Source organism: Phalacrocorax carbo, chromosome 1 (genome assembly GCF_963921805.1).
Source record: "Phalacrocorax carbo chromosome 1, bPhaCar2.1, whole genome shotgun sequence".
NCBI lineage: Eukaryota > Metazoa > Chordata > Aves > Suliformes > Phalacrocoracidae > Phalacrocorax > Phalacrocorax carbo.
The window spans coordinates 196,778,567-196,804,376 of record NC_087513.1 but is presented as its reverse complement, the minus strand read 5'-3'; the positions used below and the strand labels follow the sequence as shown (position 1 = coordinate 196,804,376).

At 36.1% G+C, this 25,810-nt stretch overlaps 1 protein-coding gene across 4 annotated transcripts in view; it reads left to right on the top strand.

Moving 5' to 3' along the window:
- The window catches only part of TNFRSF19 (TNF receptor superfamily member 19), a 60,627-nt gene extending 35,695 nt beyond the window's left edge, over positions 1 to 24,932 (top strand). For all 4 annotated transcript variants that reach the window (XM_064441143.1, XM_064441142.1, XM_064441146.1 and 1 more), the window contains 5 exons: positions 15,353 to 15,517; positions 16,775 to 16,900; positions 17,657 to 17,759; positions 19,868 to 20,268; positions 22,571 to 24,932. In XM_064441143.1, coding sequence (XP_064297213.1) covers positions 15,353 to 15,517; positions 16,775 to 16,900; positions 17,657 to 17,759; positions 19,868 to 20,261 — 788 coding nt within the window. In that variant the 3' untranslated portion in view covers positions 20,262 to 20,268; positions 22,571 to 24,932. The remainder of the gene's footprint in view (positions 1 to 15,352; positions 15,518 to 16,774; positions 16,901 to 17,656; positions 17,760 to 19,867; positions 20,269 to 22,570) is intronic.
- The last annotated feature ends 878 nt before the right edge of the window (positions 24,933 to 25,810 follow it).

The following is a 25,810-nucleotide window of genomic DNA, read 5'->3' as shown; positions in this document are numbered from 1 at the left end:
CTGTACCTCTCATTTCTGTGCTTGGATCTATAGAAGCACTTCATTACGTAGCTTTTTATCACTAAATATTATTACAGTATTACAGTTAGTAGGCAGAACTGGTCAGAAGTGTTTCCTTCATTTCTGTCCACCATCTCATCTACTCCTCCTCCTCCAAATTAAAAAAAAAATAAAGTGTGGAGTGCTCCAAAACAGAATTTCTGTGTAGCCAGCCAGACGTTACCAAGGAATCAAAATTTAGAAGCCAGAGCTCTCAGGGATTCCATTCAGTCTAAACTGTTAGGCTTTTGTCCACTTCCTTGCACTATTCTTAAACGTTTTGTTCCATGCAGTTTACTTTTTCAGGGGAAAATTTGTTTTATCAGAAAAATTTCCAATCGCGTTGATATGGCCTAGTGCTGCAAAACTGTGGGTGTGAGGGCTGTTCTAATGAATTGTTTCACTTACTAGTAACTTCTGTAGAACAGAAGTACTGGGTATAATGTGTCCGCTGTGTTATGAAAGATCTGTCGTTTGAGTCTGTAGTAAAAGGACAGTAACCTGAACAACCTCAGCAATTCTAATGAGTGTTTGAGATTTCCTGATCTTCATTGAAACTCATAGTTACAGTAACTAGGGTCTCTTACTTTGTGCCTGCTACCTCAAATCTAACTTAGATTTCTTTGCATGGTGAAATTCTATTTCACTGAGTTTCAGGTAACTCAGTTCAAACAACAAACTAAAAGAACTAGGCTAATAGTGAATGCTTTAGAAATATGCTTAGTATAGACAGCATTAGCCAAGTATTTAGAAGTCCTTAAGGCTTAAATATTCAAATAGGCCCAGGATTCTGACTTCAAAATTGCTTCTCTGACCATCCTGCTTGTCAGCTGCCTAACTCTGCAAGCATTTAAAAGCCCAAGGGACCTACAACCATTCATGGACTGTGATCTCCAGGAGTATCCCACTGATTCTGAGTCTAGGTGGCTTGGACACTTGCAGCTTTAGATCAGGCCGAAAGGGTTGTGGTTCACCTGCTTTCCCCTGACTGCCATGGAAGGAAATACATATAGGATCATAGAATTGTTAAGTTGGAAAGACCTAGGATCATAGAATCCAACCATCAACCCAAAAGTACTATGTCTCCTAAAATGCATGGACTGGGCAAGATGCTTTCCATAGGTGCCTAATTGGAGAATACAGACCCCATTCTCTATCACAGTTGATCCAAGAGGTAATAGAATTGGAATTTAAGGAGGTACCTACAAAGTTCTCTGTACTCTTCAGTGGTTGTCACAAAACTTTTGCAACACTGAGCAGCTGAGTTCCCAGCTGGCACTGAAACCATCAGGACCTACAAGCTACTCATTCTGTCACCCACCTCTGGACAATCTGTTCTGTGGTGTCTTCTGATGCCAGACTCCGCAGAGCAGACTGGGATATTGGCTGGGAGTCCTTTCCATGATAACTTCTTTGAGTCCAGAATTCTTTCCTTGTCATGTTGACTACCTGTGTGTTGGCTTCTTTTTCTTACTCTTAGATTCTTACATCACAAGTAGGTTTCCATCACAGGTAGGTAGGTTTCCAGCATTGTGTCTGCAGCCTAGGCAGTACAGTGCTTAGCACTGGAGGGCCTGTGCCTAGTTGTAAGCCTAGTTTCATGCCTCATCAAATTAATAATTCTGAATACAGCTCCATTGTTCTAAGACACCTTAAGGTAATGACATTGTTCATAATTCTCCCATTCTGACTGCAACCACAAGTGATGGTTAAATAATAATTCCAATTTAATACTCACAGCATTTCAAAAAGAGGGGAAAAGCATATCTGCTATCTTTGCTGTTTCAATATGCTGATGAAAGTATACCAATAAGACTGTTCTTTTATTGAAGAGAAATTTCTTCAGATAGTTAAGAATTTAGTTGTATTTTTGAAGTAAAGCTTAAGTTGTAAATTAGTGAATTTCCATTTAAATGATTATCTGACTAATCAACCAAACTTTCCTCCCTACTTCCTGCTTTATGTGTTTGCGTGAAGTACAGGTGGCTGGGTCAGACTTTCTATTTAGATTATTCTGCTCTTTAATATCAAATAATGGGCAGTCCTCTGGTTTTCTTCTCTCTACCTTTGTGTTGCTAGATGCATTGAGACTGACTAGTAAATCCTAGAAGAGGTCTGCTGATAACATCCAATGGAAATTTAAAAAGCTGGATAGGGCTCTGTAAAGGCTCTGTGAAGTATAGCAAAAATCAATGCATCTGGGGAAAAAGAAAAGAAGGAAGAAAAACATAAACAGACAAAAAGTTTACCTCTGATCTTTTTCCTCTTCCCACCAACACCCCCCCACTCCCCCAAAAGGTATGGTCAACTGGAAAGAAAGTTCTTTCCTGGTGTTACTTTGTGCAAGCTTGTGGTGTAACGCAGATGGGATGCTGCCACAAGGTTTCCTCTTCCAGAATTGGGGGGCTTGTGTCCCACCCCTGTTCTGATTGACCCTCACAGATATTCCTGAGGCTGTCAGTAGGAAGAGCTTTCTTGCTGACAGTCAAATGTTTCCTGTCATTCTACATCCCTATAATTTAAGTTCTAGATTTGTCTGGATTGAGCTGAGTTGGGTTTGTTGACTGAACACCTATCAGAGTGTTTGGTGGTTATCACTGAGCACATAGATCATTTCTTTAATGCCTGGATCATACTAGTGTCTGGATCTGTGAAAGAATTTTCCTTCCTGGTGGTTTAGCATTCTTTAGCGTTCTGGCCACTGACGGCCAGGTTTCTGAGAACAGAGAATTTGTCTTTAATTGTTTTTAGCTATTACATATTTGAAGCATTCTGAATGTTGCCAGTGGCCCATAGGTGTGACAGTTGGCATTTTTGGCTGTTAAGAATAATTTCAGAAAATTGTAAGTTCAAGTGTTATTGAAAACCTTTTAAGATACGTGATAATATTAGAATTGTGTCTTCTTCAGTTCGGTTTCCTAAGTGAACACAGTAGATAGAATACTGTGTATTATCCCTTTTAAATCCTTTTGGCCCTGATGACTAATTTCTATCCATGCTAACAGAGTAACAGAGACCTCAGACAAGGAATTATCTGATTTTACAGAAACAAGTGATCTTGTAGTGAACAGGAAGCTACATTAGTGCACTTACTGAGAAGGTTGTGGCACAAGCTCCTACCACATTCATCAACAGCAGAAAATAATATCAGACAAATGGTAATTTCTGGACCTCTTGAAAACAATTGCTTAATATGATGGGGGTGAGGATAAGAAAATTTGAATACTAGAAGTTTGAAACTTTAAGAAAAGCATCTGCTGTAATATAAAATCTAGAAAATCAGTATTAGCAGTCCGTACTTAGAAAGCTGTTAGCAATATAAATATTAAATGATTTTCAGAGTGAGCAGGTGTAATGTAAATGGCTCCCATCATACAAATGGAACTCATAGAATAGATTAGGAATGGAAATATTGTTTTTCAGCACTTTGTTTAGAATCTCTGAAAAATTAATATATAAAATATGTATGATCATAATCCAGTAAAGTTTTAAGTAGATGGTGTGAAGTTGAAGTGATATTTGACCAAGCTGATTTGCACTGAAAGCATTGGCTTTCTATTTTCAACATGAGAATTGCACTAATTATGTGTAATCCATTTTTATCTACTAAAGTATGTATTAATGTATTTCACAGAGACCACTGTATCCCAATGTAAGTCTCTCTGAAAATACATTCCTTGTTGCTTGCTACGATATGATGGAAAATATAGCTTGAAATGAAAATGTCAACTTAGCATTTTAAAATAAATTGATTAAATTTCATTTTACTCATTAATCTACATTGAAAGCTCATGCAACTCTTAATAGGAGTTTGCATAAGTGATACCCATCTGGCACTCAGAAGGTTATATCGAATAAGTACACGGTAACATATAGGGCAGATTTTGAATCTTTGTTCTAACTCACAGCTGGCAACCCTGTCTGCTAATCCCAGTGAAAGCTTCAGTTTGAAATACAAAACTACTTTTGAACTTGCATATCCTTCCCCACAGATGTCTGGAGCCTTGGTGATGTGTTTCTTTTATGAGTCCTTCTAAATCAGGGAACAAATTGTTGGATGAAGAGTGAAGTTAAGGATTCATTGCATTGTCAGGCAATGAATCCCTAAATATCCATTTTAAGAGCAAGTTTTATATAATAAAAGAAAGCTGAGAGTGACCAAAATACTTAGTTTTGCGTTTTTTTGTGTAATAAAAATTCACTGTAGAGGCCTCACTTCTTTATTAGGTTAAAAAATTCGGTATCTTATAGAATGATACAGTTTGTCATTGCAGTATTCACTTGTAGTTTGTTCATCTGAAATATGAACAAGCAGTTTGCAAGCATATTTAGTTTCTTGATGCTGTTAAGTACAGTTAGAAAATGAAATTCTCATCTTAACTGTGGATGGAGTATGAGAATTTCAGTATGTTTTTTCAAACCAGTTTACCATACTTCTGTTTCTAGTAGTAACTTGTGCAACCTTTCATCTTATGAGTCAATCCTATAATTAGTATCCTTCTTTGCCAGAGGCATACTGCATGTTTGTTTTAGGTACAGAATGTCTGCAAGAAATTTAACTTAATCATTGCTTCTTAATGTAAGAGCTGGTTAGCTCAATTACACTAGATTAAAGTGAACTTGAAATTCCTGAGTTACAGAGAAGGGGCTAATCGTTGACCTGTCCTGAATAAATACTATTTCCTATGGTTTTTTTCTCATGTGTGCTTACTAATGTGGCTAGCCCTTTAGCCCAATCTTGCAGTGGCTATAAGCAATTATCTGTTCATTGTATATAGTGGGTTTGCAAGGTGCTTATTTAACTTGGCCATTAGGTTGATCAAAATTATTCCAGTATTGCATACATTGCAGTAAAGCTGCAAAATATTTTTTCAGTTAATTTTTACTTTATTGTGTTTAGGGGTAAACTGAAAAAATAAGTACTAGTTACAGCTTTTCAGTAATTTTTTAGCTTTTTTAGACATTTTCTAATTAAAGAGACATTAGAATATTTTAAATATATGAATTTAATAACATGCTCTTAAGCTGTGTTCAGGCTGAAAATATTAGTTTAGATTTATCGCTCATAATCACTCAGCTAATTCTGGGAATGGCTACATTAGCACCACTTCAACAGTACTGAGTTTTGGTGCCTACAGTATAAATAATGCTGACTGCTATGGCTTTTGGGTACAAAGAGTCCAAGTTGTGACTGAGATGTGACTATAAAATACCGCTAAACAAACGCACAATAGTGTGTTGGGGTTTTTTATTATACTTTGAGCTGGTAGATACTATTGGCTGTGTTGCTTGGCTACACAATACTTAGGCTGTGTTTCTCTTCAATTTCTTGCTTAAAAAAATAAAGTAGAAAACAGGGAATCCATCTAGGCTGAAACTTTCCATATTACCAACTGCCTATTAAGAAAATCATAGTCAAGCAAAAGAACACCAAAATATCACTCCAGAGGACTGGAATGTATTAGAAATAGGATAAGATGTGATAGCCTTAAAACAGGAGTTGTGCACTAAGGACCTTAGCAATAACGATTCATTATAAACTAACATCTCATGAGCTGGAGACAATTTAATAGAAGAAAGACCTAATGTTCCTACTGATCACTTGTATCCTTCCAGTTGTCCTCTACTTTGCTCACCTTTATCTTTCTGGGTGATAGGCCTCACACATTCTCACTCTTAGTGGTTCACTTGTGCTGAAGCAGTGCACTGCCAACCTCCTCATTTACAAAGACCATAGAGTGGTCTCGCGTGTTAATTTGGGCAGTGACATGTGCATGTGAGGTGTAGGCTGTGACTGTTTCTTAAAAAGATCAGCTCTTTGTTAAAGCTTTCTTAAATAAAGGCTTGTATCCAACAGTTTCAATAAAGCTCCATTTAAGTCTAGTGGTATGATTGTATGCACATACTACTGAATGTAATATATAGTTACCATATCTGCATGTGGAAATTTGGGATGAAATTAATGCACCCTAATTTCAGGCTAGATGAAAACTGCAAATTCAACATTGAATGATTGTATCTGTCTTCCTAAAGCTTGATCTTCCTCTTACCTTTTAAATAAATTTAAGGAGGAAAAATGAGGTTTTTGAGTATAGATTAATTTTATTTCTTCACTCCTGCTAAATAAATAAAACATAATAAAAAATGATTATTTTCTTATTCTTTGATGAAATGTTTCTTACAAACAGAAGCCCCCAGTCTAAGAAAACTTGTCGGTTAGAATGTGCCAGAACTGAGGCCTGCAGCCATAATTGGATTCCTTCATATATAGTCACTCTGATACAGGTTTTATTTACATTGTTGCATATGTTATTTCCCACTGGGCCTTTGTTCATTTAAAATACAGGATAGGCAAAACCTATAATCTTTGTCTGGCCTTATTTTATATTCCATGCAGAGTGTGAGTTACTAATTACTAATGTAAAGCAGTTATAAATTTTGCAGTTGTTATCGACTTTTATCTTTACATTTTATGACACTTCTATTGTATAGTATCTGAACTAAAACAGAGAAATTAAAGTCAAAATAGTCAAAGTCATCTAAAACCCTGCGTCCTTATTTGACAAACGCAGAGTAGGATGCCTCCATCTTGACTGGGTGTCTATAACAGCTACATCTATAAGCTGGTGACCTTAGGCTCACTCTATATTCAAATTAACTTTAAAATAAGATCATAGATTTTTCTTCCCAGGAGAGTTTTAAGAGAAGGTAGGAGCCCCTGTCTGCCACCCTGAGTAATTTATGGGAAGAACAAAGTTTAGTATCCTTCTCCAGGTTTCTACATCTGTAGGCCGACCGTGGTAATTTTAGGCACCATGTTACTCAGCATGGCAGATACTTCAGATTCTGTTCTATGTTTAACTTTTTCTTTGTGCTGTATAGGGAGTATGTGATCTAATAGAGGCCTCTGGTTTCCCAGATAGAGACCCTGGATTTAAAAATCACAGATTTTAGGGCTTAACGTCTACATACTTAAGACCTCTGCCAAAAGGACAAGTCCTTTGTCATTCCTCAAAATGGATACTGAAATACAACATCAATTTTATATGTGCATTGATTTTTAGATTATTTGAAAGCTTATCCAAAAGTTGTGATTTTTGTATTTTATTTCTCATATGTTCTCTCAATCCAGAAGTAACCTTTTTAAAATTTAATACATTAAATTCTTCCAGTGTCGAACACACATGCATGTACGCATATATTTCCGGATCTCTTTCAGTACTGATTCTTTATTATTCACATTTTAGACGTAGGCTCTTTCTGCATGGAATTTCTAATGGCTGGAAGAATTTCTTTACCATTTTTTGATTTTCACATTCAGTGACAAAAAATGTTAGTAAATTCCAGAGATTTTATGGAGTGGAGATGTCTCTAACCATCAGGATTTCATTTTCCTTACCAAGTTATTTTTTATTTTAATTGTAGCCCAGGAAGCAACAAGGGAAGGGTACTAAATTTTTTATTATTTTTTTTTAATCGCTGCTGGAACATCTAGTCCAGAGAGCTAGATAGGTTATTTGGCCAATTCAAGAACATACTTTTTAGGCAAAATAAGCAAATGATCCTGCAAATAATTTGATAGTCAAATGTAGTAGGTCTTGTATTACTCATCTATATAATTTTTTTCTTTGCATATACAATCCTATTGTTCAAAGCTATAAAAACTTTGTGACTGAAATTATCACAGTATACCCTGTGATTCTGATGAAAAAAGAGGTATCCAGTCAGCAGACAGAAGTGACCTAGCTGAGTACTGTTATTACCTTCAACGTTTAAAAAACATTTTTAAAGCAAGAAAAAAACATAGCTCTTGAAAATGTGCTGTGTAGACTATTAGTGATTTTTATCAAAGTTTGTGTCAACAAATTTAGGATGCAGGCTTGCAATCACCATGCAAGCTTTTGCTCTGCTCCCTGGCTTTTACCACAGCTGAACCAGGACAAAGAGGGAAATAATTTAGTTAGAAAGTAAAGTGTTAGAAATTACTTCTCACGGAAGCAGAGGGAGACAAAAACTCTTACGACTGACCTAGAAGTCACTTCTTGCTTTATTGGGATTTATAGATACATACATATATATAGTACTGTATTAGTTTCAGTCATTTTGGGTATACATGGCAATTGCACTTGAAATACATATGGTATGTCAGTAGTGCCTGTCCGGAAGAACATGTATGTTCCTTGCCCAGCTGAGGGCATAAAGTGTTAACAGCTACACTGCCAGCCCTTAGTCCTGCCTATCTGCTCATGGTTACAGGATGGAGCTTTCCACACTGTCATATTTCAATCCATACTGAAAAACAGTCCATGCACCAATCTACAAGCTCATCACACAGCAACTATGGGATCTTGTTTGAACCTTTTAGAACAGATCTGTAACCAGTATGCATGGCATTCACAATGTTCAATTACACTTTTGATTAATGAAAGGGGGTTACTCTCTGTTGGCTAAAGAAAGAACCTTCAGACATGCTTATTCTTATGTTCACATGCATGCCTTTGTCACTTAGCTTGTGAATATATAATTAGATTCTGAAGGATATGTGGTCTTCCTCTCTTTTAGAAAACAGGTAATGGCAGTAGTTATCCGCTTGAAAATGGTGTGCGTTTAGGCAGTACAAACTCTTCTGCTTGTGTGGGTAAGGCCCTGTGTAAGTCTTTTGGAACTGAGAGTGAAAGAGTGTGTATACAAACAGTAACTGTCATAAACAGACAATTCACTCAAATACTGCACCAGGTTTTGTTTTTATTCTATAACTGGGTAGTCTAAAGATTAAATGAGACTGCACACACAGTATATAAAACAGATACTTTCTGCTTTCATCTTTTGTTGAAAATCATAGCCTGGGTGGGATGGATGCATTCTATAGTTGGATTTTAACAAGAGAATATCCTACAATATTGTGTTCTTATTCCCAAACATGACTGGAAAAGAATTTGGTTAAAAGTACAATTTAGAAGTGGAGAAATACATTTTCTGCTGTACCTAGCAATCTCCTATGTTCTGACACAAACTTAGTGATACTGATTCAACACGCGGCAACACCGAAGAAAGAAATTGCATTTTCAGCAATATAGGTGATAGACAGCTTTAACTGTCAGAGGTGCAAAGTGAGCTGCTAGAAGCAAAAGTCAGAAGGGTAATTGCTGACAACACCACAGTCATATTAACAGCAACATACACTTTGTGTCACCAGATCATGCTAAGTATTCCCAGTCTATAGAGGAGAGGCATAGTGTCTTTTCGCATTGATAACCAGTTATCTTATGTTGAGGGGGAGGAACATGTAGTTTGGCAGTGACACATATTTTATTCCACTTCCTCTGATTTTTTGTTTGCTCTCAGGTGTTTTTCAGGTTATTGGAGGGTATCAGTGATTTGAGGGTTTATTCTCAAGTAGCAGTATTTTTAAATGGCTAGACAGTTCTCAAGGTGAAAGTTTTGTATATGAAACAATGTTACTTTTTGTGCCCATATATCAGTTCAGTTTAGGTGACCATAGTATTACTAAAAATTAACATCTCTTAAAAGAAAAACATGTTGCAGGGGTTGATTATGCCTTACAGGCATAGTGGTGTGTATCCAGTACTGTGGAGTTCATATATATTTTAAATTCACATGCACAGTGTAACTGTTTTGCCATTTTAAACATAAAAGGCTTGGTCAGCAGTTGGGAGTTTGTGAAAATATGCAGTGCAAGAGAAATGGTCTTGGAAATTAACAAATCAAATTCCAAAGATTTTAATTTATAACCACATTTCTCAAGATTTCCAAATAATGGATAAATACCTGAATAGTAATTTTCTTCCATAGGGCTCCCATAGGACATTTTTTTATTAAAAAAAATAACAAAACCAGCAAAATAAAACAAAAAAGTTGTAGGGCACTAACTTTGAAACTAAAGGCTTTAAAGTCAGCGCTTGGAGTATGCTTGAAAAATGTGGTTTGACATTATGAACTCTTGGGTGTAGGCCATGCACGCAAATGGCTGTCCTTGTACAGATGTTGGGAGACTCTCGCTCCAGTGTTTACTGTAATCTCCAACAGTAATGTTTAATAAAGTTTCTTACCTCCTGCTTGAAAGATCAGAAGGGAGGCAATCTGCTGCATTGTAAAGACTCAGAAATCTACTCAGGACAACTTACTTTCCATTGATGTTAATGCTCAGTAGTATCGTAGTATCTGAATTATATATGCACACATCATGTTTATACATAATACATTCTTTTGCTTGTTGGGCACTAGGGAGAGGTATTGCCCTTTTACTTTTAAATGAACATAAACTTTTTTTCAAAATGAAGGAGTTTCAGGGTAAGTCACATTGCCTTGTATTTTCCACGGATCAAGAGCACACATACAGACAGTCACTGCAGTTCAGCTGACAGGCAGTAGCTGTTAAGTTATTGTAACATGAGGGTATGTCTGAGCCCTGAATTCTTGTCAAATTAACATTGATAGCACTGATTTGGACCAATCAGCATAAAGTAGTGGGCAAACACTTTTTACAATAGGACAGTGCTCCTTTCCCCTCTCCTGACCAGAAATACCCATATTCCAGGAAATGACAACATTTTAATTTACTTTTGTATCTTCTTTTAAATCCTGGTTGTAAAAGATGGCACCCTGTCCAATGTTACCATGTTATTGCTATCTAAGTGGAATTTTTAACAACTTTGTTTTAAGTAAACCCTCTTCGGGTTAACATTGACTTGACAAGAAAACCGAAACATAATATTCCACATTTTAACCTCCTCAAAGCTGGTGGTTGTTGTTGTTGTTGTTATTATTATTACTATTACTATTATTATATTCATGGAAGAAACATAAAATGTTGTGAGTTCTGTTTTCACATGGTTCATCTACCACAGAAAGCTTTCTTTTAGGCATTCTGATTCCAGTAGTGACTGTAACTAATCATAGTTCTGGAAAAAAAAAATCTGAGAAAATAAACACTAAGTAAGTGATAAGGAAGTCTTTTTAGTCTTTTCACATTTTATCCTGTCTCTGGTTGAGTGGTATAATAGGCCGAAAATTCAACTATTCTGTTTATTAGCAGAAGTTATAGTGATACAGCTGGGATTCATATGTTCTCTATTAGCTAAATTACTGCTACTTAACCTTCCTGGATTAACAGAAACTTTACTTGCTTTTAAGAACCACACCTTTGCTTATACTGACATTATGATGTACTATCGGTTAATTAAGGGAAGATTGTGTATTTAAGCTTACTGCTCAAAATTGTGCAGGAGACAGTGTGGTATTTTTGGTAATTCTTCTTTAGCACAAGCACATTTCCAGAATATGTTGGAACTAAGACTTAGAAAAGGAAATCTCTTTCTTAAATAAAATATATTTTTTGTTTTATTTTTGTGATGCATAATATGCACATGCTCTCCAGATGATAAAACAGTGTGCACCTCCTCCCTCCTTTCTTAATGTATCACATCCAATTCATAAAGTGTTTAATTGCATATTTAAACTTAATAATGTAATCATTTAGTAGATGTATGTACAAGTTTAAAGTTTAAAATGCACCTCCTTGCTTTACTGAAATGGGACCATTAAGTCTGTGAGCCTGAAAAGAAAGAGAGAGTTTATGAAAATGCACACTTATCTGAGTAACACTGAAAGCAGAGTTCAGCAATGCCCAACGGGCCACTTCTACAATAGCAATCCTCTTCTGAAATGTTGGTCTCTGCAGGGAAGATCGCTATCATTATAATTAGAGCTACACTACAATGGCCTGCTCAGAGTAGCTATTCCAAAAAGTTCTTTGAAGGTGAAGATGAGTGGTAGGCGTTCTCAGGAACAGAAAAGTGCTTTCTCAAGTAAAAAAAAATTTTAAAAAGCAACCAAATAAAATAAATCTGAAATACCGAGATGGCTAAAATAAATTTAAACTTTTGCCATCCCTATTTAAAATAACATTGCTGTATTTCCTGTTTCGACATTGGTCATGAGCACTAAAGAAATAGATATCATGTATAATTTCACAGAATATGTAATATGTAATGGTACTTGCAAATAGATGTATTTTGTGAGCAAATGAAGAGAGACAAAAATATAGGAGTTCTACCTCCAGTGCTCTTGTTCAATTTTTGCTTTCAAAATTAACAGGTTTTTTTTCTACTAATTATGAAGGCTTAATTTCTAAGAACTGTTTAGTGCTTTTAGGTAGATATATTGATACAAGTAGGTGTATTGATATGAAAAATATTTGAAGTCATTCAGATCAGTTTTTTATTGTCTTTTTTTAAATACTTGTGCAGGCTGTCTTTAACCTTCTAAAGACTAGATCAGGCAGTTGACTGAAATTGAAAACCTGATATCAAAGCACAGTCCTTGATTTTCATGCCAAAGCCAGCACATGTTGCTATGTAGACGGCACTTTTTTTCATATAGTTTTACTGCTTCTCACAGAATTATATCCTGGAACTTCACGTACCATGCAGGAATTTCTGCAGTCTGTTAAAACTATAAATTAAAAACTACAGCTGCAAGAATCCTAGAAACTGAGTGAAAAGTTTTCTCTGTGGAAGATTGCAATGCTCATGCCCAGAGCATTCAAGTTATGACAAAAAGATTATGGCACTGGTTGCTTTTTCTTTTAAATAACGATGAAGAACTAGACAAGAGGTTGTAGAACTCAGCTCTGTGAGTAATGGGAATTATAGAAGAACATAAAGTTCTTCGTTATGTAAGTAAAGACAGTCAGTTAATAATGATTTCACAGAATCACACGGAATCCCAGGTTGGAAGGGACCTTAGGGATCATCTAGTCCAACCTTTCTAGGAAGAGCAGAGTCTAAACAAGATGGCCCAGCACCCTGTCCCAACAACTCTTAAAGGTGTCTAACGTGGCCGAGTCAACCACTTCCCTGGGGAGATCATTCCAATGGGTGACTGTCCTCACTGTGAAAAATTTCCCTCTCGTGTCCAATCGGAATCTCCCCAAGAGCAACTTGTGTCCATTCCCCCTTGTCCTCTCCATATGATTTAAGAGGAAGACTACCTGATACCCTGCACTGCAATTTTATTGTTATCTGGAACAAAAATAATAGATAGCCTATCTGCTATGATAATGAAAATTATAACATTTCAGTACAAGGACAGGGTTTCAAAATTTATTTCTAGCTAATGCAGGAGACTTCAGCCTCTTTATTGACTTGAATTTTGAGATCTGTTATACTTTAATGAATCACAGAATGGTTGAGGTAGGAAGGGGCCTATGGAGATCATCTGGTTCAGCCCCTCTGCTCAAACAGCGTCACCTAGAGCTGGGTGCCCAGGACCATGTCCAGATGTCTTCTACACATCTCTGAGGAGGTAGACTCCACAACCACTCTGGTCAATCTGTGACAGTGCTCAGTCATTCTCACAGTTAAAGAAGTGTTTCCTGATGTTCAGAGGGAACGTCCTGCGTTTCAGTTTGTGCCCATTGACTCTGGTCCAAGGAAAAGAGCCTGGCTCTGTCCTCTTTGCACCCTCCCTTCAAGGATTTATACACATTGATGAGGTCCCCCTGAGCCTTCTGTTCTCCAGGCTGAGCAGTCCCAGCTCTCCCCGCCTTTCATCGTAGGAGAGAGGCTCCAGTTCCTCAATCATTTTTGTGGTCTTTCATTGGACTCTCTCCAGTAGCTCCACTGGGTCCAATTTGGCAAGTTAAAAGGATATTAAAAAGATCAGCTATAAACTTGCTTTTCACACTTTTGATGTGCCTGTGGAACATAATAGTACAAATCAAAGGTAAATAGAAATATTTGAGCAGATATAAATGCAGTAATACCTGTTTCTCTTCACACTGAATTCAGGAGATTGCACAACTAAACATTCTTTCTTCTCAATAATAGCAGTCTGTCCTTTTTTATATTCCCCCACTTAGCGGCAACTACGTGATACTATAATACACAGAAACTGCTTTTATTTAATACATTGTATCTCTTTTTTTAATTTGGGATTCTTTATTCCCCAGAAGTTAATCTTTTCTATGGTGTTAAGTGGTCTGAAGACCTAGAATTGGATGGAATTAAGTTGATTTTCAAAATACCTAGCTTTTTTGCAATCTGGCCATTATAACAAAGCAATACAGTGTTGTAAACGCTTTGGTGCCCCCATTTGATGTGTGCAGAGGAAATACCATGATTATTTCAGAAAATTATTCCTGAGTAGCACAATTCCGTTGATTGCAGTAACTGAGATAGTAAGTTGTCTCCTGCTATTATTATATTGCAGTTAAGATACCAAACAAGTGTATGTATGTACAATTTGATTAGTCATTTTAACATACTCTGGCAGACATTTTTCTTCCAATTTAAAATTCTGACTGAACCATTTCTTAGGAAATTATAGCCTTTAGTTTTTAACCAAGATCTTCTGGGGTAAATAGGCATATTTATAAGTTAATAAAATACAGTTTGTGGTTTTTAAAAAAATTGCAGTCAGAGAAATACTCAATGTTTTGTTCCTTTTTCTCATAAAATATTATTGAATTGATGTGGACTTCAAAGTAGATTGAAATAGATGAGCCATCAAAGTTCAGAAGTTGTTTAAAAATAATTTAATTTTAAGAGACCATTCATAATTTAAGATAGTTTGATAGTAGTAGTTAAATTTTCATGCTTTTAAAATCTTTTTCATTTTCCACCTAAAAGTAACAATGTTTGTCAAAGCTCGAAACATTGCTTAAGTCTTTACTAATACGGATATGAAGTCAATCTGTTGAATTATCTGTATTAAAAAGCTATCACTAAATAAAAAAAGATAGCACAGTTGAAATCCTGGGTTTGATCCTAGAGATGACCATGGTGTCAAGACATACACAACCAAGCGAAATGATACCTTTGACAGCCTTTGAACCTCTGTGGGTGTCTCAGTTCTCAGAAAGTTTCCTTGTTAAGGGAAGTTCATGTATTTGTGACTCCCTCTAGTGGATAGCTTTCTCAACTCTACACTAGGAAATGTTCTCCATATTAAAATTTCTTAATTTAACTGCAATATAAAAATCTGATGTTAAAAATCGAGAGGTCTTTGTTTCCATGGTGAAGAAGTGATTCCATTCTCATGGGCAGTCAGAATGTGTTTGGGTGTATCTCCATTTATTATCACTCATTTTGCAATATATTTTGAAGACTTTTTTGTAATGTGGTTGCTGATAATCGTATTTATATGTGCAGCTAATGTTTATTCATTAGCGGATGGAACATCCTTTTTTTCCTGTGCTACAAACCTCTTCTGTTTCCCAGACTTTCATTTACGTGACTATATTCCTGAAATGTTTACAGCTCACCTTAATTATTATTTAATTATATTTCAGGTACCACCAAAGTAAATCTTGTGAAGATCCCTTCAACTGCTTCCAGTCCTCGAGACACTGCTCTAGCAGCTGTTATATGCAGTGCACTTGCAACTGTGCTCTTGGCTCTTCTTATTCTTTGTGTTATCTATTGTAAGAGGCAATTTATGGAGAAAAAACCAAGCTGTGAGTTTCCAGTTATTACTGTTTCTTTGTAATATTTATATATGGCAATAGTTTGGCAGATCTCACTGTAGGTAAATAAATGAAATGTCTACAGCATTCAAGCAAGTTTAGCATTGAGATGAACAAGGCAGCAGAAGTCCAAGACTCCATACAAGTTTGCCAGCTCAGTGTGGATGTTCCAGCTCCTACTGAGAAAATGCTGTGCAGATGTCCAGAAATAGTCCAGTTGCATTAATTCTGTGCCATACTCTGTTAGATGCTGCACAGATATATTTGGACCACACAGGATCCAAGCTGGGATGTCATTATAGAGTTGCAATGCCAATGTGGGAATACAGGCATGAAGGATCTGTGCATCACGTGCTATTGTGAAACACAGAATAGCTTGTCAAGATAATGAATGTAGCCAATGTAGAAGGCAGATTTGTCATTAGCAATTTTGGTTTTATGGGCATATTCAAGGTGAATTAAATGCCTAATCCAGTTAAGATTTGTAAATTTTTTTAAAAATCCATAACAGCCTGTCAATGTAATTGAGATTGTCTATAGTAAACATTTTTCTGCCCCTTAATTTAAATTAAGAAAAAGTCAAAAGCACTCTAGTTCCCATTTATAATTTAAAAAACTTTTACTAAAAGATATTTAGAGCATCTAATGAACCCTGGATGTCAAACAAGAATAATACCTAGGAAGAATTGATATTACCGCTACATACAGCACAAGGGAAGATAAAAAGATTGAGAGAGGCATTGTAAGAATTGTTCCTAACCTAGAAGATGCTTTACAATGTAAGTTTTGAGAAATTCAGACGTAGTGAATTCAAACTTCGGTTAGGGAAGTTTAGTAACTTGTTTGCCTTGGCCTACGATTATACAGATTAAAGGAAGTCTGCTGTTAATATAAAGCTCTTTAAGATAACAAACAATGGCTGAAAGCTGAATGTGGAAAATTTCAGATGGGAATCACTGAGAATCATTAAAAACTGCAAATATGTAACAGTGAATGAGAAATACTCTCAAATCATCAAAAAAGGGTCTTCCTGGAAGAGGCTGTAGTTGAACCAGCTGTTCTAGGGTTTGTTGCAAAATCCATGGTTTGCATTATATGAAACCACATGATCATTGTGGATCTCTCAGTTGGCAAATGTATGGAAATACTGTATAGTATGACATTTAAGCATTCTATGAAGATAGGAGGCTTTGAACAGGAAAAAGGGTATCATTTACTAATACATATTTTTATTTATTTTGTCCAAAGGGTCGCTGAGATCACAAGACATTCACTACAATGGCTCTGAATTGTCCTGTTTCGATAGACCACGGCTAAATGAATACGACCACAGAACATGTTGCCAGTGCCAGAGAAGCACATCACAGACATGTGGTATGTTAGGTCTGCTAAAAGGCACTTTATGGCATGATGAACATTTATCTAACACTTGAGTTATGATACTTAACACTAACTACAGAGCTGATACTGTCAAACTACCCTTTGTCCTAGGCTAATTTCTCATTAAGCAGATAGAATTTCTAAGTAGCTGTTGGGTTATGATTTTTTTCCTGTTTTCATTCCAATGGCCTTCCACCAAAAAAAAATAAGAGCTTTAAATGTCTATCTCGTTTCTGATAAAAAGCACTGCATCTGGCTTTGAGACTTAAATTTGTGTGAAGGATTTACCAGACAGTGTCTAAGAATGTAACCTGCATGCTAAAGGACATTAACAACCTGAACAATTCAAATCATTGAGACTTTGTGAAGTCATATCAGAACAGATGCATTTATGAAGTTAAAAAATATATAATTTAACGCAAGAGCACAAGCTTAAATATCATCCTAATACGTTAACTCAGAATGTGGTACTTCTTCTCACACTTAGCTAATTGATAAGCAAATTAGTTTAAAAAGTAGATACTCTCAACTGGCATCTGTATTACTCCTGGAGGAAGGGCTTGGCTTTTTTAAGTAATTCATTTTTAAAGTAATAAATCAAAGAACCCATTTCTTGCAATAAAAAAATCTCTTTTCTCAATATTATAATGTAACCGGCAAACTAATACTCAAATCTGAAAGAGTACAGAGGCTACGTTCATACAAAGCTTTAACACTTTTAACATTATTAAATTAATTTTCATTCCTTAGGACCAGTTCACCTGATTCCATCACTGTGCTGTGATGAAACCTGTAGCATGGAGCACAGCAGTCACAGCTGCGCTTTCCACTCACAGACTACGCTTAATGAAAGGTAACTTAGTTATATAAATGTCTGTTAAACATGAAGTATTTCTGATGCAGTCAAATTAATATTTAGACAGGTACAGTAGCTGTTTGGAGTGGAATGAGGGATTTTGATGAACTGTAGCCATATCCTCCCATTTTGTGCAAAAACAGGTTTATGGTGAAAAATCAAATCTAAGTATTACTTGATAAATGCTGATTTTATATGTCAGTTTCTCTGCAGAAGAAGTGGCTTACTTCTCTCATAGGCAGATAATCTTCCTCGTACTCTATGGTACCTTAGAGGCTTTGGTCACCCGCTCTTCTGCTATGGGTCAGCAAGGGGCTGCATAAACCTGTGAATCTGGGGGCATTAAGGTACAGTTTAGAAGTGTCATGAAGGTTTTCTTCTTTTAGAAACTTTTAATGACTCTGAGATTTGAAATATCTAGTATTTCTGAATTTCTATCAGACTGTAACCATTATTTTCTCCTGCTCAGCTGAATATAAATACAGTAGTAAAGTAGTTATTTCTACAGCAGTGCCATGAGCTAAATATATAAAATTCATGGTGTCATTCAGAGTTTCCTGGTTACAGATTTTAACACAGGATGTATTTATTTCTTTTAGCTAGAATTGCTTTCCATATAAGGTTTAAATTGATCTCCAGCTGTTTTGTTCTTATGGCCAAATGTAACTAAAAATATAGAGGCAGCTCCTTCATAGGTATTGTTTATGCAAGGTGACTTAGTGAAGTAAGTACAAGATACAAAATACCTAAATTTTCTGTAACAACTAGTTTAAATACCAGCAAGCTTGAGTCATCCTTTTACACCACCAAGGCAGACAAATTGAGAGTTGTGTACTTTGTGAGGGATCTTTTGGTTAAGGCATAAAAATAAGCGTTATATCCATGCTATGTGGACATCAAAGATCCTGTGGTTCCTTCCAGTAGAAATGGAGTTTGCTCCAATTTCCTTTGTCAAAATAATGTATTTCCTTCAATTGTGGTGCAATGTCCTGACTTTTGACCTCATCTGTGAAAATGCTTTGTTTTTATATCAAAGCTATTAAATCATCACGTTTTAGAAATGAGTGAGGCTGCTTAAAATCTGTTATAGGCAATGTTAAAGTGGGATGAGTTTTGTCACACAAATTATTACTGTATATGAGGCTTAATACAGCCTTTACAGTTTTATAAACTTGTGGACAGCTTTTGGAAGTAAAACATATTGTTGTATCTTTTGGGTTTTGTTAATACTTATTTTGGTGTACTATAGTAAAAAACATAAGGCTTTCAACAGACAGGCATGCATAGTGCACTCAGACATGTCGGTATCATCGTGGATAGATATGATACGGATGCATGATAGATAATAGAGTTTCTACTTCCACTTTATTCCATTTTCCATAACATAAAAATAATCCTTGTGAGAATTAAAAATCCTTGCCTTTCTTTAATATTATGTCCTTTCCACGTGAATGAGAATAGGAGAAAAACTTTTCACATTTTGAAGGCTGAACAGAACTGTAAAATCATGCAGGTAGAAGGAGTTTCAGTCAGTCTTGTTGTCTGTTCCCTTCTCCTAGTCTGAACACATTTTACTTCTTTTACTTCCATTAGATATTTGTCTAGCCTGGGTTTTTTTGGAAAAAAAAAAAACAACCCTGGTGTTGGAGATTCCACAGTCTTCCCAAACATCCTTCTTGCTGCAATTTAAACCTGTTATATCTTGTCTCAACAACCCCCACCCCCATGCATCAAGAACAAATAAATTCCTTCCTCTTTGTAACTGAACACTACTATAGTATTTTTATCATATTTCTGTTCTTTAGACTATAAACAATCCCAGATGTGGTTCATGTTTTCTAGAACCCTGAATTCACAGTGTAAAGGGCCCTTGGCGTCCTCTTTGCATTTAGTAATGTTCTCCAGAGCTTTCTTCATTTCCAGATGAGGAACAAACTGTATTCCTTTGCAAAATAATTTGTTTGTACAGGATGCCTCTAGAGTATTAACAATATAATGCTGTTAAACTATCTTGAAATACCTATAAATACCAGTGACAATAATTACAATACTGATAATATTTTCTGGAATGTTTTTGAAACCATGAGTCTTTTATCCTTCTGCAGGGCTTCTGATTCTGTTGGAGAAATGATTCCTACCTTCCTTGGTTCTCTTTCACACTCTACCTGTGGAGACATTTCAGATGCTTGGCCTCTTATGCAAAACTCAGCTTGTTGTGACAGTGTTTCGTTCTGTGAATCATATTCAGAACTGGCTGGAGGATCTGCAAAATCCTGCAGCCCAGAGACTGAAAATGCAGCCACTGTTGAGTTGGATAATAACCAGGGACTAAGTGAAGTACTTACTTCAGTTAAGTCTCTTGATGGAAATGTTGCAAAGTCCTTTGAAATCTCCAAACATAGAACATGCACAGAAGTTTCATCACTTCAGAACTCAGCGGCTGCTGAAACCCAGCCAAAGACAAAGTGTAATGGAACAGCAAATGACTCCACAGACTGATACAGAGGTAAAAACCATAGCTGCAAAGGAGTGAGAATGAGTACTCAAGACACATAGAGCTAGGTAAAAATAGAATTGTGAAAAATTATAGGGTTATGTTTCTCTATAGGTTACACCTATCTAGTGCTGAAATAAATTAAAACTCTACCAGAGGTCCAGCAGTTTCACATTTTTAAGTCAATGGCTGAATTTGAAAGCTGTAATTACTCAAACTGTAATGTTGAGATAATATGAACCAGAACACAGGGGGAAGTGAGTACACCAGTCAGCTTTTATCAGGTTGGGTTTTCTTCATTAAATTTCAGGGGAAGAAGATCAGTTTAATAGCCTTATGACCAAACTATTATGTGAGGCTAGTCCTTGTTTGTGAAGGAAGAACTGAGGACTTGTCTTTGCTCATTGTAAACAAAGCATAAAAGACACGCAAGTGTTCATCCAAAAATATTTACAGAGCCTTCTCTGTGAAGTTATTGCAGCAGTAGCAGAAACAGAAGAGAAAAAATCTCAAATGCTTTTTATTGTCATTTCTATTCCCATGTCATCAGATAAAATATTCCATAAAATGTCCATAAAATATAATTTAATCTATAAAAGCTCAGAGAAAATGCAGGTCTGAGGTCAAAATGAGAAGAGGTGATAAACAATTGTCTCTACCACATACAGTGTAACCATGACAAAAAGTCACTAGGCTACTGCTCCATTTGTTATATGTTCTTGAATATTAGCTGTGCTCTGTATTTTTAAAGTGGTATTTTCTACTGTTGGAAGTAACTTGGAGCAACAAGTAGCTAATCTGTGAAAGAATACCAAATTATGGCATATTGTACTGGTGGTGTTACTCAAGGGTTATTGCAGGCTGTGGCTGGAAAACTGAAATAGTCTCCTGTGCATGTACACAGGCAGGAACAAAAGCAGTTGCCACTAATGTTAATAATCCACCAAACTTAATTAAGAAAATTACGCTATCTGTAATTATGAAAATTTTGGGTCATCTGCAGAAATAAAAGTGCCTTCCTTTGATCCTCTTCCATTTGGTTTGCATGCCGCTTTCATATTGTTCTTAAATAAGAAGTAGAAAGTAATTAGTATTTAACAAAAAATACGCATATTCTGAAAACATGTAAGCGCAGTAGTTGATTCTTTGTAAATCAAGCCTTAATTCCTTAGGTGATGTTTTCAAGAGGAGGAAAGGGAGGTAAACAGACTGCTAAGTCAGGCATTGGTATATGCCAAATATCATTATATATGTCAAATATCATTAGGTGATAGTGGTATTCTCAAGATATATATAGGAAGGGACAATGACATGGCTATGGCTGCAAGTCTTGATGCTGCCAGTTCCCAGTTTTTCAGCCGTTATCAATAGAACTTAAATGCTCTCTTGATGTTTTAAGGAATGTATTTCCTTATTAACAAGATTTTAAAAATCAAAGGTTTGTGGGTTTTTTCCCCACTAAACCATGTATCAACTTTAGGGGTATGTGATTAATATTATTTAGAGTTTTTCTAGACGAACCACAGAGTTTCAAAGTAGCACTATAACAATTAACTTATATTTCACCGTACTTGTTATGGTATATAAATTGTAAATTTTATTACTGATTCCTGGGTGTACGTAGACATTTTTTCTGACATTTCAAAATCCTCTATTCTTCGATGGTTTTGTACTATCATGTACTACTGCTGAGATTTGTGTGTACTTCTGAATAAGCAAGATGGTTTGGGATGGTTAGGGTTTTCTTAATTTTTTTTCTTTAAAAGACTTTACTGATTCATTTTGTTTAATTTCTCCGTGTTCAGACTCTACAGTGCATCAATATAAATGCATCTGTGGTGGAGAAATTTAAGTAGCGTTTGAGAGACAGGACCAGGACTAGGCTTACCTGAGCTGTATTTTCAGGCTGAACTCTGACCAGCTGTACAATTCCAAGAAAAATATTTCATCTCAGTCTACCTCATATTTTCCATTTGCCCTTCATCTTTCTTGTCATTTTGAAATATTTTGGGGGAAGGATGGTTGTTTTAGTACATGCGGATGCATTACAGTCTTGCATAGGGCCACACTTCATTATTATATTGCAAAATAAATAATAGCATGATAAAATCAGAAGATAGAATATTTTTATTTATGTGCACATACATATAAATTTTTCAATGGGTATTTTAATACATGTTCAGTCTTCAGATTTAGGTGAATTTTTGTAATAAGCAGTAAGTACAGCTGTATTTTTTTAGCGTTTAGTCAAGTATAGAAGTATGTACAGGTTTTTATGAGTTTATGTAACTACTGTTCTATGATTTTCTTTTAGGAAACCAAGCTATTTCTCTCGGCACTAAAGCTGAATGCTTCCCTTATGCTCCTCTGCTGATTCTCGTCAAACTTAGTCTGGTCTTCAATGTTGCATAGTTTCAAAATCAGCTGGAAAAAAAAGGCATCATTTCACACCGTCTGAGCAGTTGTGTCTGAGCCATAACAGCTGTGAAGTGAAACTTAAAGGAGCACCCTGGGAGAACCCTGAAAGTGGATTTATGACCCCTTGCATCTCTTTTGAAAAAAGTACCTTCTATTCCCTCAGATTCTCAAAAAGTCTAATGGAGTGATCTTAAAAGTATATGTAAATACAGCAAGAAATATAAATACTTCAGCGTGTTTAGATGGGTGTCTTAAATATGGCTACAGATGTCAGAAGGCGTGGGACAAGACGTTGCCAGTTATTCTGCTTGCAGATTTATGCATGCATTAGGATATTTTTGGCTGGTTCTAATTTTAAATCAGTTTCCTGCTGTTGAAGGACTTAAAAAATAAACATTTCTATTTATGCAAGGATCATGTATTGATAAACTGAAGCTTTTATTATATATTACATTATAGTCAATAAGCTAGTTCGGGGAGTTAAAGAACTTGCATGTTACAATATGTATGGTTGAGTCCCCTCCATCCATTTATTACATTTGTGGGAGGGAGCATTGTTTTGTTAAATATAGCAGGAGATTAGCTTTAAATTAGATTTAGTTTCATGAAAGTCAGCCGTATAGATAGGGATGTTGTGTTTAATTGGGTAGTCTCAGTATTGGAATACAGCGCTTGTTGTTATAGCATGTAATTTTTGGATGTTGACATAAATGTAATCAACTGTCACATCAAAATATCAAACTGTAGCAGGTGTGCCATGAAAGTGTTCATACAATGAGACTATTACTAGTATTTTTTAATAATGCGTTATTTTTAAGGGTCAGGCTTCATGGTGACCTGATTTGTTCATTTAGCAGGCCTTTTCACTCATGTCACTCTGTCCTTCTCACTGTAGGATTGTGTAAATTCTATTTTCTCACACAAAAAATACAAAATATAACTTTTTTTTAAATACCTCTGAACTGAATCCTCAAAGTTGCATGAATGCTTAGTAAATTATCAACTCTCTGTCCTGATTGCTGTTCTTTAAGATTTTTTTAACTGCAGTTTGTTGCACTACATCCCATAATACCATTTGTTCTTCATCCATTTTTATCCCTAAAATAGCTTTCAACTTCTTTGAGGAATCCCAGTAACCTCTACTGATCTGTTACATGCAACAGGCTCGAACTTGTCAGTGATGAACTCTAGCAATTATTCTTTAAAGTACCCAATGTGCCTTGACAAAAGCAGAGCAGTCAGCAAGAGAGATGCAAATTTGCAATAAATGTTACTCATCTTTCAACACATGGTTTGTGTGGCAATGGAAATGTTGAGACAGTATTCATATCCCATAATGGAAAAAGACTTTTGGTTTGAAGCACCCAGTAGAAGGTTGAACCTGCACAAAAATAGCTAAAGCGACTAGAGGCAGCCAAGGCAGTAGGATGCTTCAGCTGAAACCAGTGAGATTATTCATGTGTGCAGAAATCATGAACAACAGTTGCCAACTTCAAACCAAAGTGAAGAAATTACATAAGTGGGGTTTTTTTTTAAGTAGTAAGTACCACCATTTGGTCGCTGACCGAACAGTGCACAGTTATGCAGGGAGTACAGTTACTCAGCTAAATACAGAGTCAAAAAAGAGTCATTTTGAATAATGTCTTCAGATGCTTTCATAAATTTAAGAAGTGACAAAATGCTGTTTTTCACTACGTGTGCATGGAGAGATGTGTGCTTCTTTGTATATACTTTGTAAATAGAAACAATCCAATGTGCATTTCAGTATATGGCAAGATATTTTTAGAACATATGGAGATTTAACGTTTTGCTAATAACAGTTCTTTAAAATGTTCAGAATTTTTGCCAGCATCTGCCACAGTAAGTATGTTTTCCCATTGGAATTTACACTTTGTAGAATTGTTCTTGTCCTGCAACTCTAGAGAAAAATACTAATTTCTTTAAATGAGTGACAGATAGCTTGAGAGCAAATTGGGAGGAAAAAATGAAGAGAGTGCTTTTTAAATATGTGTATATTGTGTATATACTTTTTTCCTTAATTTAACCAAATTGGTCCTTTTTATATTGCCTGTGGCAAGCAATGTTGTACATGCCAATAGAAAACATACACTACCACTGCATTTAGGCTGCCCACGCACCACGTCTAGAGACTTGAAGTGCTGTTTTAAATACTCCTTTAAGGAATGTAAATTAAAATCTTGTATAAATTGTTTTGTAATACTTTTTCTACTTGTGAATAAAATGTTACATGAACCAGTCTTGGTTTGTTGATCTCTAATTAATAATAGCATTCTGCACAAAGTTAGTGATCAATCTTTTGTTATTTTTAGAATTACATAACGGTTTAATTGTGTTAAAATTACGGTATGATTTGGAGCATCTTTGTCTTGAGATCTTTGCGTTTTAACAATAGCATCATTGTTCAGTCTGGAGGACCTTGAAGAAACAGTAAGTCAACATCAGTCCATAAAATCATGGTGCTTATTAAACTTTTCAGATTTTTGCTTCGCAAGAAAGGGGAAAAAAAGAGCTGGTAAGCACCACAGATTGCTGTCTGTATAATGTCTTTGAAAAGAAAACCAAGCACTCCACGCAGCTGACTGTTCCAGACAATATAGGTACATAGGTATTGAGAGTAGCTGTATTTTTGAAGCAGAAATGGATGCCCTGATCATGGCCCCTGATCAGTACCAACAAGGCCGAGCCTGCACTTGTGTTATAGAATCACAGAATCACAGAATGGTTGGGCTTGGAAGGGACCTCTGGAGATCATCTCGTGCAACCGCCCTGCTTGAGCAGCGAGACCCAGAGCAGGGGGCACAGGGCCGCATCCAGGTGGGTTTTGAATGTCTCCAGGGAAGGAGACTCCACAGCCTGCCTGGGCAGCCTGTGCCACTGCTCTGGCACCCTCACAGGAAAGACATTTTTCCTCATATTGAGGTGGAACTTCCTGTGTTCCAACTTGTGCCGATTGCCCCTTGTCCTGTCATTGGGCACCACTGAAAAGAGCCTAGTCCCATCATCCTGACACCCACCCTTCAGATATTTATAGGTATTGATGAGATCCCTGGTCAGTCTTCTCTTCCCCAGGCTGAACAAACCTAAGTCTCTCAGCCTTTCCTCATAAGGGAGATGC